Genomic DNA, 16026 nt, shown 5'->3' with positions numbered 1-16026 from the left:
CTATAAATAAGGCACATGTAGGCTTCAAGTTCTTGGGTGAAGACAATTTTATTCATCACTTGGGTAATCTGAAATTGCTACCTCCCTTCCTCCGCACTGATTCTAAGGTGACAGAACAACCAGTGATAAGTCTGAACCATTTTACCTCTTAAATGCCATTTTATAGACCATGGTTGCTAATAAGAAATACCAAGAAGAAAACTGAAGGAAATTGAGGCCACATGCTTCCTGTCTCAAGGGTCATTCTTCACTAGGGGGTGAGACAGTTGTCGAGGTAGAGCTGTCCTGTCCGGTGTATAAGACACCTTATTGTCAGATATTCTCAGGATGCTCTTTTAGCCAGAAAGCCAGCTTCCAGGTGTTCAGTGCTGTGACTGGTGCCCAGTGTTGACAGTCACTCCAGTCCTGTGCGTCAGGCTCATGCACATGCTGTAGGGTTCATGATCTCACATCTAGAAAACTGCCTTGAGAGACATGCACCCTAAATGATGGGGTCCCCAAATGCACAGCTCTCCTCGATAGCCAGGTTGTAGCTGGCGCCCTTCCCATCCTTGTAGGTGCTGGTCACTATCCGCATCCAGCCTCTCTCACCCTGCCAGAAGGAGAGTCAGCATCAGCTCCTGCACACACTGCCCCCCTTCTCCCCTGCTCTCCCGCCCCACAGGACACGTGTGTCTGGACCCCTGCACAGCCACCATCACTTTTCCCGTGACCCCCATCTGGAAATAGCCCTCTGTGAGGTATCTCAGTTCATAAATACTTAACACCAGAGCCCTGTGTCCCAATAGCTAGTTAGTGTGACAAAACATGTTGACACCTGACTTACGTATCTATTAATACATCTGTGGGAATTTAATACATTTCATCACTTCTGCATCGACCACTTTTCCCCATTTCATAATAATTTCTATGTCTTAAACCATTAATGGCTCATACAAGGTTTTAAAAATCAAGGGGCCAGGGATTTAGCTCAGTGGTTTCGCCGCCTGCTGCACAGGCACAAGGACCCGAGTTTGATCCCCAGTACCAAAAAAAAAAAAAAAAATCAGAGCTGTGGGGTGGGGATTTAACTCAGTGGTTCTGGTGCCTGCCTCGCAAGCACAAGGTCCCAAGTTTGAACCCCAGTACCAAAAAAAAAGTACCAATCAGAGTTACGGCATTTATCTCCCCTGGATTTTGTTTTTTTCCAGTACCAAGGATCAAACTCTGGACCTTGCACTTGTCAGGCAGGCACTGCGCCACTGATCTACATCCCCAGCCTCCCCTCAATTTTTGACCCAACTCAAAAACTATTCTTGAAAAATTCATGTTACTTAGAAGACTCCAAAAGTACGGGAGACGGCATGCATCCTTTGCACCTGGATCCACTTTGCCCTGGGGAGTTGGGGGAGGTTAAGCATAGCTTTGCTTGCTCACAGTACCAGCTGCAGAACTACTGGCAGGTAGTAGATGGGGGTCAGGGATGCTGCCAAACATCCTACAATGCATGGGATGTTGACAGCTCCACACACAAAGGATCTGGCCTCTGGTGTCTCCTGCTGGGGGTGAGAAATAGCCAGCACAAAGCAGGCAGCTGCAGCTCTCAGCCGGAAGTCAACACCACTGGTGAGGGGAGCGTGGACTCCCCCTAGTTTACCTTGAGAGAATGTCTTACCCAGGGTTCACCCCATGAATTCCGGACAATCCAGTATTCGGTCCTGTCGCTGCTGACACCCCATCCAACCACGGAAATGACATGGTTGATGAAGGCATCCTCATGGTATTCGGCATAGATGCCTCCGGTGTAGTTAGCCATCTTTTCTGTTGCCATTATACCGCAGCTGTGAACAAGAATTCCCAGGAGGGGGAGGTGTGTCAGTCCAACGCGGTGCACTCGGGTTGGACTTGTGCTGTACGAAAGTCCTCACTCCAGTGGGGGCTTCTCATCTGCACATGTCACACGCTGCCACAAGGCCGGTCAGTCACTGGCTGAGGTTTACTGAGGAAACAGACGGTCTTAAAGGTGAAGGTGTGTGGAAGCTGTAGCTCAAGCCAAGGAAGCAAAACTGGCCAGAAGTAAAAATGACACAGGCACGCACACCTGCACACACGTGCCCTGGCACGGCCGCATCTGGCGGGACTCCCACAGTGGGCAGGATCTGCTCACCTGATGGGACCGTTTTTGTAGATCTCAGCCATCATCTTCTCCCTCCCTGAGAGGGAGCCGTAGTCGCCGACTCTCCAGAGCGTGTAGTTCTGGATGGTGTGGCACTCCTTGAATTCGGTGCAGGTCCCACACTGGTTGAACTTGTCACACTCTAGAGGAGAGCAAGAAGTCAGCATGAGAGTCTCCTCACTGATCCGCTAACAAAGCACACCCAGATCTTCTCCTCTCTTCTAATTGAGCCTACCACTCATTCGCTAACAACAGAAATCCGCTTGCTATCAGGTGCTGTTTGCTTACACTTTCAGCTGCAAAGGAGTTAGAAAAAGCCTTGCCCAGGCCCAGGGAGAAAAGAACAAACAGTAATCAGCACATAGCAGGCACACTCTGAAGTTCCTCTCTGTCTTTTCCTTATATGCTGGGACGACCTTTTCACAATACTTTATAGCTGAAAATTGAATGTAATTAAATCCTTAAAACTTAATAAGGTGATTCTATTGCTTGCTGGTGAATAATAGACCAGTAGATTTGGTTAAAAGAAATATGTGTACTTGTTATTTTGGTTTGAGAAGAAATGAAGGAAGGAAGGAAATAAGGAGAAAGAAATGAAAGAGGAAGGAGAACAAAAGGGAGGGAAGGAGGAAAAGGGAAAGAAAAAGTACAACCTTTGTTCTGCCTGGCACTGCGCAACTGCTGTGTTCTTCACGCCCCTGGAATCTTCTGCCTGTCCAGCCTGCCCAGGTCCTCACGTGTCTTTACTGTTTTGCAGTTAACTACTCTGGTTACAGTTACATATGTGTCCAAGTCTTCCCTCAAAACAGTAAAGTCCTTGATTAAATTTTTGGTTTAATTTGTCCCTCTGACACCAAAAGCCCAGTGCCTAGCACAACTGGAACATGGTGGATGTGTGGCTACATTTGCTAATTCAAAAATACCAGGTAAGACTACTGCAAATAGGTTTCTGATGAGCTCTATCCACCTGTCAGGCTTGGTGGGATTAGAGCGGCCTGGCCTTGGCTAGACAACACCAGCTTGGGAACCAAGTGGAGTGGACATGGCCCCAGGGTCCACCCAATTCCACAGGGCAGTCTGCCACCCTTCCCTACTCCCCTTCCACCCCTTCCTCTGTGGCAGTGGTGGCAAACCTATGACAAGTGGGCCGCCATGAGCTATTTGAAAGCTCCAAAAGATTCATCATCACTGCTCTGAGGTTTCTGACCCTGCTGGGTTTCTTCAACCACACCAAACACTTAACCAACCAGTCTAGAGTCATTTCTGGCCATGCAATAACACCCAGGAAGCAAGATGAAGAAACCCCACAAGCAGGAGTAGTGGCGCGAATCCTCCAACACTTCAGGGCACAGGGCACTGCAGCTACCTTTCACAGGCCCTCCAAGCCTCCTTTCCCACTCCTGTCTCAGATGCCTTCTGAGTTTCCCAGAGCTCTCTGCTCTGGCTGTGAGGGAGATCTGACGGTCCAGTGGCTTAGAGCTGCCAATTGTGGGTTTGGGTCTGGGCTTTTCCTTTCCTTCAGTTTCCAAGCCAAAAGCCTAAAAGGAATGTGCAACTACAGGGACTCCAGGTCACCCCTCTCGGCCCAGGGTCACTGGGGCTGGGACCAGGCCAATGCTGTGCTCCAGTTGGGTCTGCTAGCTTCCAGCTTCCTCACCTGCTCTCTGCACCCAGTGCCTGGAAGACGAACCCTTCTCTCCACAATGCCATGTGCACCCCACCCCTACAAAGAGCCCGTAAAACCAGCAAAATCCCAAATCTCAGAGCCCACACACATCCAGAGCCCATAGGGGCACTTGGTCTGGCCTTTCTCAAAGTTGGAGGCCTGCAGAGTGGAGAATGCCCTTCTGATACCAATCCACACCAGCCTCTGTTGTCAGGTTTCAACAAGGCCCAGTCTCCAGCTTTTGGCTCAAGCCCCACCACATTCCAGGTGGCTCGGGGCAGGCGACAGGTGGATCTCTGGGGGCTCACTCCCTGGGGCCTGCATTCTGACCTGCCCTCCCCCGGGTCCCAGGCCTGGGCTCATGGCCCAGCGTCCATGGAAGAGGAAGTGAAGGGCGGGAGGCATCAGCGAGACCCACCTTGGTCCTTGGCCTGGTAGTTGTTGCAGGTCTCGTCTGGGATGCCATGCTCCTGCGCGTACTTCCACACCAGCAGGTCACTGCCGCCCTCACAGGAGCCTGCACCGCCGCAGTCAATGACATGTTGCACTGACAGCAGGGTAGAAGGCCAAGCACCCTTCCTCTTGATGTTGATGCGATCTACAACGGTCAGCACCCTGGTCAGCGACACACACACAAACACACACACACACTCCTTCCCCTAATAGCACGGGCCACCCATGGCAAGCCACAGGGACCTGCCTGCCCTCCTGCCTCCAGCCTCCAGCTCAGGGACCTCTGGCAGGCCGTCTGCATGGATCTCGGCCATGGTGATCCGAGGCCTGCCCTGGCCCTTCTTGGGCCCTGTGGTTTCTGCCTACACCACCTGGCTACAAGTGGCATGAGACAGGGCCAGCTCTGTGGGTCCCCAAGAAGCACCTGCTGGAGGACTGCAGGATGGCTAAGCAAGGCAGGATGGGCACCCGGAGCCCAGAAAGTGGAGTGGACAAGTGAGGGGTCCGATGCCCTTCAGGGAGTTGGGGAAGGCCAGCAGGGACCCAGTCCCTGAACACACTGAGAAATGCAGAAGGCCACACTGACCTGGTGGAGGGCAGCCATGGCACCACCAGAGGCCAACTGGTCTACCTCTCCTAGAAGGGGACCCAGGCCTGCCTGCCAGTCCACCCAGTCCAGGGCCATCTTGCTCTCCACTCTCTGGGACAGTGTCGCAGAAGACATCCAGTCACCCACCCCAGGCCTCGTGGCCTGTGGGCCCTCTTCTCTTCCCCTTGTTACCTCCAGCTTGGAGCAGCCCCTCCCAGCTGCATCCTTCTTCCTTCCCTCCTGTAGGCCCCACCTGGAACCACCTCCTCTGGGCACCTCCCAGACTCTCACTCACCCTGGTCCTGACTACGCATGTCTGCCCAACCATCCGGCCCAGGGCTTTCTGGAACCTACCTCTCCTACCCTATGACCTTGCTGGGCACGCTGCTGAAAAGCTCAAAGGCAGACCTCATCTTGCCACTGCCCTGTCCAAGTCTCTGTGCCACTCAAGGCACACTGGCCCAAGCCCCTCGTTCCCTTCCCATCGGCAGCTCCCCTCTGCGACGGCATCAGCACACACTCACACCACAGTCTGTCTTGGAACATAGCCCAGGGCCCCCAGGAATCCCCCACCCCGGACTCCATGAAGGGGGACAGCTGCCCACCTTCCACCTGCACCTCCTCCACATACCTACCTTGTAACACTGCTCCCCTTGCTCTGGTCTCTACTCAGCCAGTCCCAACCACTTCTCATCCTCATCTGCCCTGTCCCTCCCAGTGTTGGCCAGCAGAGTGGCTGCCCCAGCCTTCTCGGGGCAGCTCCTGCCTGGGCCATCTCAGCTGTGCTCAGCCCTGGCAGGGCCCTTCTGTCTTCTCACTGGCTCCCTCCCTCCAGGTCACAGCGGCCATGGCTGGGGCAATGCCCAGCCGGACACTCCCACCATGCACCACCGTGGGTCCAGTCCCAACTGGACCAATGGGCTGGGGTGGTACCAGGCTTCTTCCCGTGGCCAGGCCTCCAGTCCAAGCACTTCCACCCCTCCACATCTTCCTAATTCATCAGCAGATTTCTTTCTTTTCTTTTTCTGGTCCTTTGAATATCAGGGCCTCATACATGCGAACAAGAACTATACCTCTGAGGTACATCCCCAGCCCATTGTAAACAAAAAATGAGACAGAGTTTTGCTAAGTTGCCCAGGCTGACCTCAACCTTGCAATCCTCCTGCCTCAGTCACCTGAGTGTTTGGGATGATACGTGTAATCACACTGCTGCTTGCCGAGCACTGGGTTCACAGCAGAGAAAGCAGATCAGAGCTCGACCTCGTGGGGCTTATACCAATGGACTTCCGATGGAATGCCACTGGAACAGGACAAGGCCAATGGAATGGGACAAAGTATGAGGGGCTCTGACGGGCCACAACGGGGAGAGAATCCAGACAGTAAGCTACCACTTAGCCAGGTTGTCTAAGAGCACATCCATCCAAGGAAGGAGAGGCTCAGGGGAGAGAAGACACCTGGCATAAGGAGCCCCCAGGATTCCCCTTCGGTGTGAGCAGGATGAAGCAGGGAGCCAGACTGTGTAGGCTCTGGTAAGTCACAGAAGGTTTTCACTTTTATCTCAGCAGAATCATGAGAATTTCAAGTCAAAGGACACACTCTAGACTCGAGTTTCACAGGCACATTTTAGCTGTCTGAAACCAGATGGGAGCAAACGCAGAAGTAGCCACGGTGAAACCTGGTGAAGGGCAGTGGGGCTTGGGCCATTGTGGGCGCAGCCAGCTGTGCATCTGCTTGAAGGCAGAGCCCTGGCGTTGGGGCTGGCTGCAGTAGGATGTAGAGCAGAGAGTCTTTTGCCTAAGAATCAGACAGGATGACAAGGAGGATCGGAGGACAGGCAGGACTAGTGGACAGGATGAGCCACTTATACCCATCGTTTCTGGGTGGAGGTGACAGGGGTCCGAGCAAGAGGACACGAGCAGTTAGATAAGAGTCCCAGTTAGATGAAGAAGGAGGGACCTGGGAACCTGAAGCCCGGAAGTCAGATGATGAAGCGGCAGCTGGGGAGACAGCAACAGCTGAGTGCAGTGTAGGGGGGCTGCGGGGAGGCAACTAAGCAGAGCCCACAAGGAGGCCTGGCGTCCCCCCGACCATGGCAGGAGCACTGGAGTGGCAGAGTGAGGCCAGCATGGGCTCCAGGAGGGGGAAGAGGAACAGGAAGAGGGAGAGTGGAAGTGGGGAGGGGTGGTGGGTGGGATCAAGGTGCTTCTTTTGCTAGAGATGAGAGGGCTTCCCAGACTAGGTGAAGGGCGGCATCCCATGACAGGGAGGGGCTTGGATGCTTGATCCCCAGGGACAGGGACTGACCCCACTGCTGCCCTGGCAGCCCTCCATGGAAGTCCCCTCTGGTGGCTTCTGTCTTCTCAGGGAAAGAGGAAGCATGGCCCTTGGCTGCTGCTGAACAAAATGTCAAGAGTTTTAAGGAGAGAGAGAAGCTGCCTTCTGCCCTGAGAGAGATTCCACTCCAGAAATGTGTGACTGACATGGGGCCAGGGCCCAGCACCCTCCCAAGAGGGCACAAGGCACACAGGGCCTGCAGCCATCTCCTCCCTACACTGGAATCTCCAGTCATGTGACTCTGGCCACATGACTCCCTCAGGACCTTTCGCGCCTTCTCTGTCATCCTCACGCCACCCCACTGAGGCTTTCACTTCCCCAGGGTCAGCCCTGCCCTTGCTGGGTGGCCCTCCACCTCCAGCCCCACTCTACCTGCCTGCCTGGCCTGGCCTTCCAGACCCAGTCAGAGGGGTCTTCAGCCCCTTCCTCCTCCTTCCTGAGGGGTCAGAAGTAACACTCTGGCCCTCACAGGGCTCCTCACCAGTCCCGAGATACGGAACCAGGCCACCAGGAGACTCTGCCAGTTGCCACAGCTAGAGCCGGTCAGCTCTGGGACACAGACCCCAGCCCAGACAGGAACCCTCCCCCGACAGCTGATCCTAGGCTTCTGAGCTCGAATCCCAGCTGTCACTCATACCAAAGAGACTGCTTCCTCACCTGCTCAGTGCTGTCACGGCAGCTAGGTGGTTTAAATAAAATGGTGCACACAGGAGTTCCGGCCCCAGTGCCTGAGTACAGCTGCTAATCCTCTCAACACAGGCCACACCTACAACAGGCCTGGCCGGAGAGATACCAAACCAGGGGAGCAGACAGCACCTGCTCTCCCCCGGCCTAACTCCCGGCTGGGGCAAGTCCCTCCTCGGGACAGGGAACTCCGTGACAGCCACGGGACTAGCAGGGTCGCTCCCTGTGCTGTGGACAGGCCTGGGGCTTCCGGGCTCTTGCCTTCTGTCCCAGGCCAGGGCAGAGCAGCCCTTGGGAGGGTGTGGCCTCCAGATCCCCTCCTCCCTGCCCTCACTGCGACCAGATCAAGGTCCACACAAGAAAGTGGCCAGGTTGGGGACAGTGAGGAATAAGGCTGGAGCCGCAGCCTGCAGGCCTCACTCAAGCCCAAGACAATACCAATCTTGAACTTGAACTGCTGCTGAGAAGCAGTTTCACTTCCCTATCCCCAAGGACAGGGTGGGGGCACAGTGATTTTGCTTTTCTGGTTCCATCCCAATGGCTGAAGTCACAAGATCTGAGAGGGAGGGCAACCAGGGAGCCACCTGTCCTGAGCTTCGCTCCCATTCTTGCCTGTCCTTCTTGCCTTGCCAGGTGAGGCCAGAGGAGACCCTCGGAACGACCCAGCTGTGTCCCTCTGCAGAGGGTCCAGGCCAGGGTGAATGCTGCAGAGAATCCTCGGGCGGAGGCAGCCCGGCAAGCCTTCTGGGCCCAGGTCACCCACCTGCCATGGCACTAGTGCTGCCGTGGGCCCAGCAGGAGCCGCAGTACTGGGGGATGTGCTGGTTCCTGGTGACGCTGGCATAATTGACACCGTCCACACTGCGCCAGTCCCAGGTCTTGGGAAGATCCGACAGGGACAGGTACTCATGTGGCCGGGGATAAGTCCTGGGAAGAGACCAACACCACAAAGTCAGTGCTGGGGCTCGCGGGGCAGTCGGGACGCCCCACCAGGGCCAGGGCCCTCCTCCCTTCCCCGAAATGCAGGAGCGTGGTCTGGGTCACCCCCTGAGCCCCTCACACCCCAGACCTTGCAGTCAGAATGCGGAAGTGCTGCGGGCACCCCCAAATGAGGAAAGCCGGAGTGCTGCCCGAGCAAGGCCGGGCTCAGGGACAGGACCCACAGGCCAGAGAGGTGAGGCTGGCCCAGCTCCCTCAGGATGTGAAAAGTGACCCCCAAAACAGAGGCGTGGGACGTGACCTCTGAGGGTCTAGGCAGGCAGGCACCTTGGCTCCGGGCACCCCAAGGAAGAAAGGTCCCCAAAAGGTGGAAGTGCGTGCCCAGCCCCGGAAACGGGCCTTCCCCTCCCCAGGCAAGGCCTCGCGCCAACCTGCGCCCCGACTGCGACAGCTGGTCCCCCCGCAGGGGCCGATAGCAAGTCTGGCCCCGGCGGAAGTAGAGGGCGGCCCGCGCCGCGCCTGCCAGCAGCCAGAGGAGCAGCAGCGGCCCGAGCGGCCCGCGCCCCGCCATGCTCCGCGCCGGACCCGCGCTCCACGCCCGGCCACCCGCCTTCCCGGCTGGCCCTTAAACTGGCGCCGCGCCGGACCCTCCCTCGGGGCGGGGCCACTCCGCGCTCGGGCCCCGCCCTCCCCCGCCCGCCCGCCACGTGACCGCCCGGCCCCCCGGGGCCCCGCTCCTCTCCCCCAGCAGGCCGGGTCACGCGCGAGGTCGTGGAGCGGGGACCCCTGACCGTGGGCGCGGGGGTGGGCGCGGGGGTGGGCGCGGGGATGCGCGCTGCCGCAGCATCCTCCCCAAGCCAGGCCTCTAGGAGTGCGGCCTGGGGTGTCCCGGAGGCTGCATGTCCACAGGATTGTGCCCTGGCCTGGCCTTCTGAGCCCCATTTCCCAAAGGCCCGGCCCTTCTGAGAGACCATTATCTTTCCAGAGAAAGAAGCCGAGATCCTTGGGGAAGGGGAAGTTTTCACTTGGCTCATAAATCACGAGCCCTGTATTCCAACTTCCAGGGATGCTTGGAAGGATTTCCTGCCAACCAGACTGTTCATTACCAAATGACCCAAAGGCAGAAGTGGGACCCTGAAGACTCCGTTTCACGATTGAGCAGTTTTTCCCTCCGTCCTGCTCCTCGTGGGCACTAGACACCATCAGCAGACCACACAGTAACTTCCCCTGCCTGGTTAGAAAACGCCCGGGATTCTCTTCCGGGGTCTCCACAGGCTGTGGCGATGGCATGGCATCCTCGGTGCAGGACCGTTGGTGACCTGGGGTGGCCTGAGGATGCCCGGGGTCCTCAGCACCGGGCTCCTTCCCGAGGAAGTTTCCGACAGGCATGGGTTGCACCATGGGCACCAGTTACAGCCCCAAGCTCAGAAGGGCGCCTTACCAGGCAGTGAAGGACAGGGCAAAGGTCTCTGCCTGGGCCCTGTTAATCATGCATCCCTGGGCCTGATGATACCAGTACTCTTGCCTGCTTGACTGCAGGGGGTCATGGAGGACAAAGAGCATCCCGGTCCTGGTTCCTGAGTTAGAGTCACAAGGCTTAACTTATCTGTGGATTCGAAGTGCACACAGGTTAAAGGGACGGACAAACAACTCAGCCACCTTGCCTTGTCTTTGACAAAGGGGCCAGATTCCTTCACTGGAAGAAAGATAGTCTTTTTTCTTTTTTTTTTTGTTTTGTTTTTTGATACCAAGGATCAAACTCCAGACCTTATGCTTTTGAGGCAGGTGGCAGAACCACTGAGCTAAATCCCTGGCCCTGGAAGATAGTCTCTTTAATAAGTGGTGCCGGCAAAACTGACTTTCCACATGCCAAAGACTAAAACTACTCATGTCTCTCACCAGGCACTAAACTAAAATGGGAATGGATCAAAGATCTAAATATTAAAACAGAAACACGAAAATCTGCCGGAAGATAAGATAGTTAAAACTCTTGGAGATGTAGGTGTAGGCAAAGACTTTACAAATAAAACCTCAATCTCACAGGAAATATTGCAAAGAATCAACAACTGGGATCTCATTTTATTAAAAAGCTTTTGCACAGCAAAAGAAATCGGCAGCAGAGTGAAGAGATGACTCACAGTGTGGGGAAACATTTTTGCCAGCTGTTCCTCAGACAAAGGACTACTATCTAGAATATATAAAGAACTGAAAAAAACATCAGACCCCCCCCCCCAAACTTAAAGGCCCAATCCACAATGGGCATCTGAAATGAATAGACAGTTCTCAGATGAAGAAGTACAAACAGCAAATAAATATATGAAAAAATGTTCAAAATCACTAATCATTTAAGAAATGAAAATTAAAACAACACTGAGATTCCATCTCACTCCAGAAAGAATGGCTATTATTAAGAAATCAACCAACAACAAACGCTGATGGGGCTGTGGAGAAAAAGGAACCCTTCTCCACTGTTGGTGGGAGTGTAAATTGGTGCAATTACTGTGGAAATCAGTGTGGAGATGCCTCAAACTACAATGAAGGCCGGGGATTTAGCTCAGTGGCACAGCGACTGCCTGGCAAGCATGAGGTCCTGAGTTCAATTCCTGGTACCAAAAAACTATGAGAGGTTCCATTTGACCCAGCTATTCCCCTTCTTGGTGTCTTCCCAAAAGAGTTGAAAGCATCATACTACAGTGATATATGCACACCCATGTTTATAGCAGCACAGTTTGTAATAGCTAAATCTTGGAAACAGCCACATGTTCAATGGATAAAGAAGATATGGTTTTTATATACAACAGAGTACTACTCTGCCATGAAGAAGGATAAACAAGGCATTTCTAGGTGAATGGATACACCTTAAGACCATACTCCTAAGTGAAATAGCACATTGTTTCTCTTGTATGAGAAGCCGAAAGGGTAAATAAGGACCAAAGTGGATGATAGATATTGGGAAGTAGGAAGAAAGTGTTCAACTGGGAAGGAGAACATGGGAGGAGAAGGGAGAGAAGGAGTGGAAAAAGAGAATAATAGGAACAAAATGGAAACAAAGCTTTTGTAAATAAGGAGGGGAAGGGTTGAAAAGGGGAGCGGGGAACGAGGAAAAATGAAGACTCAAGCTATATTATGTACAAGCACAAATTTCCTATGATGAACGTATCATTATGTATATCAAAAGTGCACCAATAAAATTAGTTTTCTAAAAATTGGAGTTTGGCCCTCTAGGGTTTCCATAACACAGAACTCAGAAAGTGATGGAGGAACTAGGGGAAGGAGGGGTCCTGTCCTTTGTGTCTCTGATTTTCAAGCCAAGGAGAGGGAAGTGAGATTTGGTGTGACTCAGTGTCTTCCTCCTCAGCCCCTTGCCACATGTCAGACATGGTAAAGCCAAGAGCATGCAGGCTGCATTCCTTCCTGCCGGCGCTGGGTGAGTGGGTGAGCATCCACCCCGCAGGCTGCTTTGAGAAGCTGGCTGAGTATACCATTGGGAGATCCTCAAATCGTGCGGGAGGAACCCTGCCGGGAGGTTCCTAAATATATCACCACAGGGTCACCCACCAACCCACCCAACTCAGATTCCATTCTAGAGCTGCTGTTTTGAAGGATCTTGGCCCAGAAGTTCTTGGATAAAGCCAGCAGGTTGCTGGCACCCGGGAGAGGTGGCTGTATCTGGAGAACCTGTTGAACTGGCTGCTCTGGGAGGTCCACTGCTGGAGGGGGAGTTTATCTCTCTCCAAACAGACTCACCTACCTGGCAGCCCCAGGACTCCTGGAAGTCTCAAAGGCGTGTTCTCTCTTGACATTGCTGCAGGGCCGTGAAGTCATGTTGTGCACAGTGACTCACCTTCTCACCGGGGCCTGGACCTGAGGAGGCTCAGGGCAGGGCCAAGATGCCTCCTGACCTCCGAGGCCCCATCTGCGGAGGTGTTGCTTTGAGCTGTTGTTTCATGTGCAGTGTGTGCCTCTGCTGTGTGGCCTGGGCAGATTGGGGCGGGTATGTGGGTGATGGATATCTTCCTCTAAACCACTGCAAAGCTCTCTCTGCCTGAGAAGCTGACCTTGAGCTTTTCTCTTTGGAAGTAACTAAGTCATTCCAGATCGTGGTGCTGCTTAAGAGCAGAGCTGAGCCAACGAGGTTTGAGAGGACTTTGCAGTCTCCTTTGATCCTTGGCACCACCCTGTGGGGAGGGTAGATGCTATCTCCCCCATTTTACAGCTGAGGAGACTGAGCATCCAAGAGAGGTGCACTGAGCACAAGGCTCCTGGAAACAGATTTTAATCTAATCTTTTTTTTTTGATATCCCATTAAATCTCTTGGTAATGCATGATCCAAGGCTACAGACACAAAAGCCCATTCATTTCTAAAAATAAGGTTGATTTCTTTTTCCCCTTGTCCTTATAAAGAACAGCACATGTATTTTATAGTCAGGCCAGAGCCAGCCCACCCTCCCAAACTGAGGGGAAGGATGCTGAGCTTTAGTTTACTGTGCAGTGACCTCCAAATCCTTTCTCTCCTTCTTCCTTCATGTTGCATTGTCTGGCTCCCACCCTGCAAGCTGCAGACATTTCCTATTATTCCACATTCCTGAGTTGAGCCACATCCTGGATATGGCAGTTGTTTTGATGGCTGCTGACAGTGTTTGGTAGGCTGGTTGGCTCTGCAGGGCACAGTGGTTTCCTCACCAGCTGCACAGCCTGGGTCAATGGCCAGAAGCTCATGCCATCTTCCAGATGCCTAGACAGACAAGACCTTCTGGCTGAACGGCACAGGTTTGCAATCGAGCCTGCCACTGTCCCCAAGCACAGTATGCTTCACACTCCTGCCTGGCTGCGCCGTGGCTTGCGGTGCACCCGTGCTTGGAGTAAAGCAGTTCTCTGGGGGCCCAGTCACAAGGCTGGTGTCATAACTGTCCCCTTCAGAACACGCTAACTGGAGCCTGCTATACAGCCCACCTATGAGCTCACCCATGAAGTCTTTCTAAGGGGCACCCCATCATTCCCGATTGGAAAGTCAGGCTCCTGGTACATATTTGTGGAGCACCTAGCAGGTTTTCAGCTCCGGAGAACAGCAACTGAGCGAGGTCCCTGGCTGTGAGGAGAGAACATTCTGCTGGAGGAACATGTAAAGAAGCCCAGGAAGTTAAAGGTGCTTGGAAATGGAAAAATGGGCAATCCTAGCTCCTGGGGGCCTCTGGACAGTCTGATTTGGAAGGCAGCTATGCTCACCACTATTCCACCAACGCCGCACCTGGACAGTCTGATTTGGACCATTCTCTTCAGTAGCCTGTGACTTGGCATTGAATGATGAGGCCACAGCCATAGAATATGCAGAAGGAACAGGGTCTGCCCAGGCCTTGGTGAGCGAGCACTCCACAAGACTCGATGAGCAGAGGAGGCCATGCAGACTCAGTGGAGCTGCCAAGCCACCAGGTTGCAGAGGGCGCAGCACCCCATGGGTGCCCAGGGACCCTTCCCCAGGCAGGCCCACAGCTTCCAGTCCACTTCCCCTCCCAGAGCCCTCTCCTGGTTTCTTCTGTCTCAGGACTTCCCATCCCTGCCCAGGCAGTGAAGGAACTCCTCAGCCACAGGAGAGATCTGGATTTTACCCTGGGTGTTGCTCACTTCAGAAGCGTGGAGGGAGAGAGCTAACTTGTGTTTGTAAGCTCTCTCTGGGGTTTGGGGATGGACGGCTGGGAAGGAGGTGGCCCTGGTGGTCTGTTGGGAGCTGTGGAGAGAGACCATTGCTGGAGAGGCAGGGAGGTGCCCACAGAGGGCTGAGAGCATGTGATGGGCACTGGAGGGTTCTGAGATTCCCTGCTGGATGCCATCTGGCCATCCTGCCTCTTGACACCTCAGACTTGACACCTCCCTCGGAGGGAGGGCTCTGAAGACTTGCTCTGAGTCTCTGTCTCTGCTTCTACAAGGTGCAGGGACATCACTGGGCTCAGAGGCGGTGGCTGTGGTATGCAGGCCCTGTGGACAGTGTGTATAGGTTGGCAGCAGGATGGGAATTAGCGCCCTTGTTCCCTCCACACCCCCGAGGGCAGGGCCCCTGCTTGTACTCTGTTAAGGTCCTCCGATCCCCTGAAACAGCGCTCAGCTAATCTTTGTTGGACAAACAAATGAATTTCGGAGACTCACACAACAGAGTTCTTGGACAAATATGGAGTTTGAAGAAGTATTTTTGTTTGCTTTTGGCTCCAGTTACCAACAGTAGTATGCTTATCTCCATCCTCACCAGAGAACCCTGGTTATCATTAATGGCACATCTGGGGAGATGAGGAAGATGCCACTGAGAAGGTTGGTGCATCTGTCACCTTCAGCATCGAAGCAGTTCAGGGCATGTGCGCACGTGCTTCCTCCTGTAAGTCAGTGCTGTCACACCTTAGGAGGCATATTATTCAGGTACCTAAGGGATGGCCAGGCATTTCCACGACCTGGAGCTGCAGGCTGGACTGGGGTGGCCAGCAGCAGGGTCTGAGCACCATGGCGTTTAAGCTATAGGGGCAGAAGATGGAAGACTCCTCCATGCAGCTTGGGAAGCTGGCATCATAAGAAACATCAATGTCCTCCCAGCCCCTCTCCTTTTGAAGTTACTCATTCATCCTCCCAGAACTTTCTTTGCCATGAAGAGAACACACAAGGAAGCAGAGTGCAAGAAAGTGGAGCTCAGCTCCTCAGAGGGGCTGCCCACACCCACTGAGTCACTCTGAATGGCCCCTTGGATGTCATTTTCACGCTAAGACATTTGGAAAAATTTCTGCTTCTGAATCACAAACAAACACTATAATTTAACAATCTTCTCAGAGTTATTCGAGGAGCTTCAATTTACTCAGAAATGGAAGATCAGGGGCGGATGAAATCAATGAATTCTGAGTATTCTGTTTTTCTCTGAATTATATTTCATTTGCCAAGAGGGGGGATGGGGTGCTCCATCCAGCGCCTGGGGACAGCTCCTGGGGAAGTCTGGAAGTGGCCGATTGGGGGTTCTGGGTGACACTCGGCTTATCTTCTTGGTTCCAGTCTCATAATAGACCTAAGTGTCATCCAGGAAAAGGCTTGCTGCCACAGTCTTCTTGTGGATGATGGGCCGTGGCAGCCCGCTGGAGGAGAAGGGTCTCAGGCGGAGGGTTGGCTGGTGCTAGTTAGTAATCACAGTGTCTCGGCAGCGGCTTCCCGGGTTCCTCACCGTGTGTGCGTGCCAAG

The 16026-nt window shown here is 53.9% G+C and overlaps 1 protein-coding gene across 1 annotated transcript; it reads right to left on the bottom strand.

The window, feature by feature from the left end:
• Positions 1–29: 29 nt before the first annotated feature.
• On the bottom strand, positions 30–9455 carry Ctsz (cathepsin Z). The gene is made up of 6 exons (XM_004840967.3): positions 9252–9455; positions 8645–8808; positions 4240–4419; positions 2147–2297; positions 1655–1820; positions 30–592 (listed from the first exon to the last, which is right to left on the bottom strand). Exons 1-6 carry the CDS (start codon positions 9389–9391, stop codon positions 482–484), a joined length of 912 nt encoding a protein of 303 aa, XP_004841024.1. The 5' UTR covers positions 9392–9455; the 3' UTR covers positions 30–481.
• Positions 9456–16026: the final 6571 nt, after the last annotated feature.

The sequence above is a fragment of the Heterocephalus glaber genome, unplaced genomic scaffold, assembly GCF_053883595.1.
Source record: "Heterocephalus glaber isolate CG9 unplaced genomic scaffold, H.glaber_assembly_v1.0 deba00001673, whole genome shotgun sequence".
In the NCBI taxonomy this organism is placed as follows: Eukaryota; Metazoa; Chordata; class Mammalia; order Rodentia; family Bathyergidae; genus Heterocephalus; species Heterocephalus glaber.
This window is presented reverse-complemented; position numbering and strand designations above follow the sequence as displayed.

Excerpts from the sequence above, each read along its gene's own strand:
- Ctsz (XM_004840967.3), bottom strand. The coding sequence starts at position 9,391 with ATGGCGGGGCGCGGGCCGCTCGGGCCGCTGCTGCTCCTCTGGCTGCTG. Across the intron at positions 2,298-4,239 it reads CTACCAGGCCAAGGACCAAG|AGTGTGACAAGTTCAACCAG; the intron begins GTGGGTCTCGCT and ends GCTCTCCTCTAG. Across the intron at positions 1,821-2,146 it reads TACAAAAACGGTCCCATCAG|CTGCGGTATAATGGCAACAG; the intron begins GTGAGCAGATCC and ends TCTTGTTCACAG.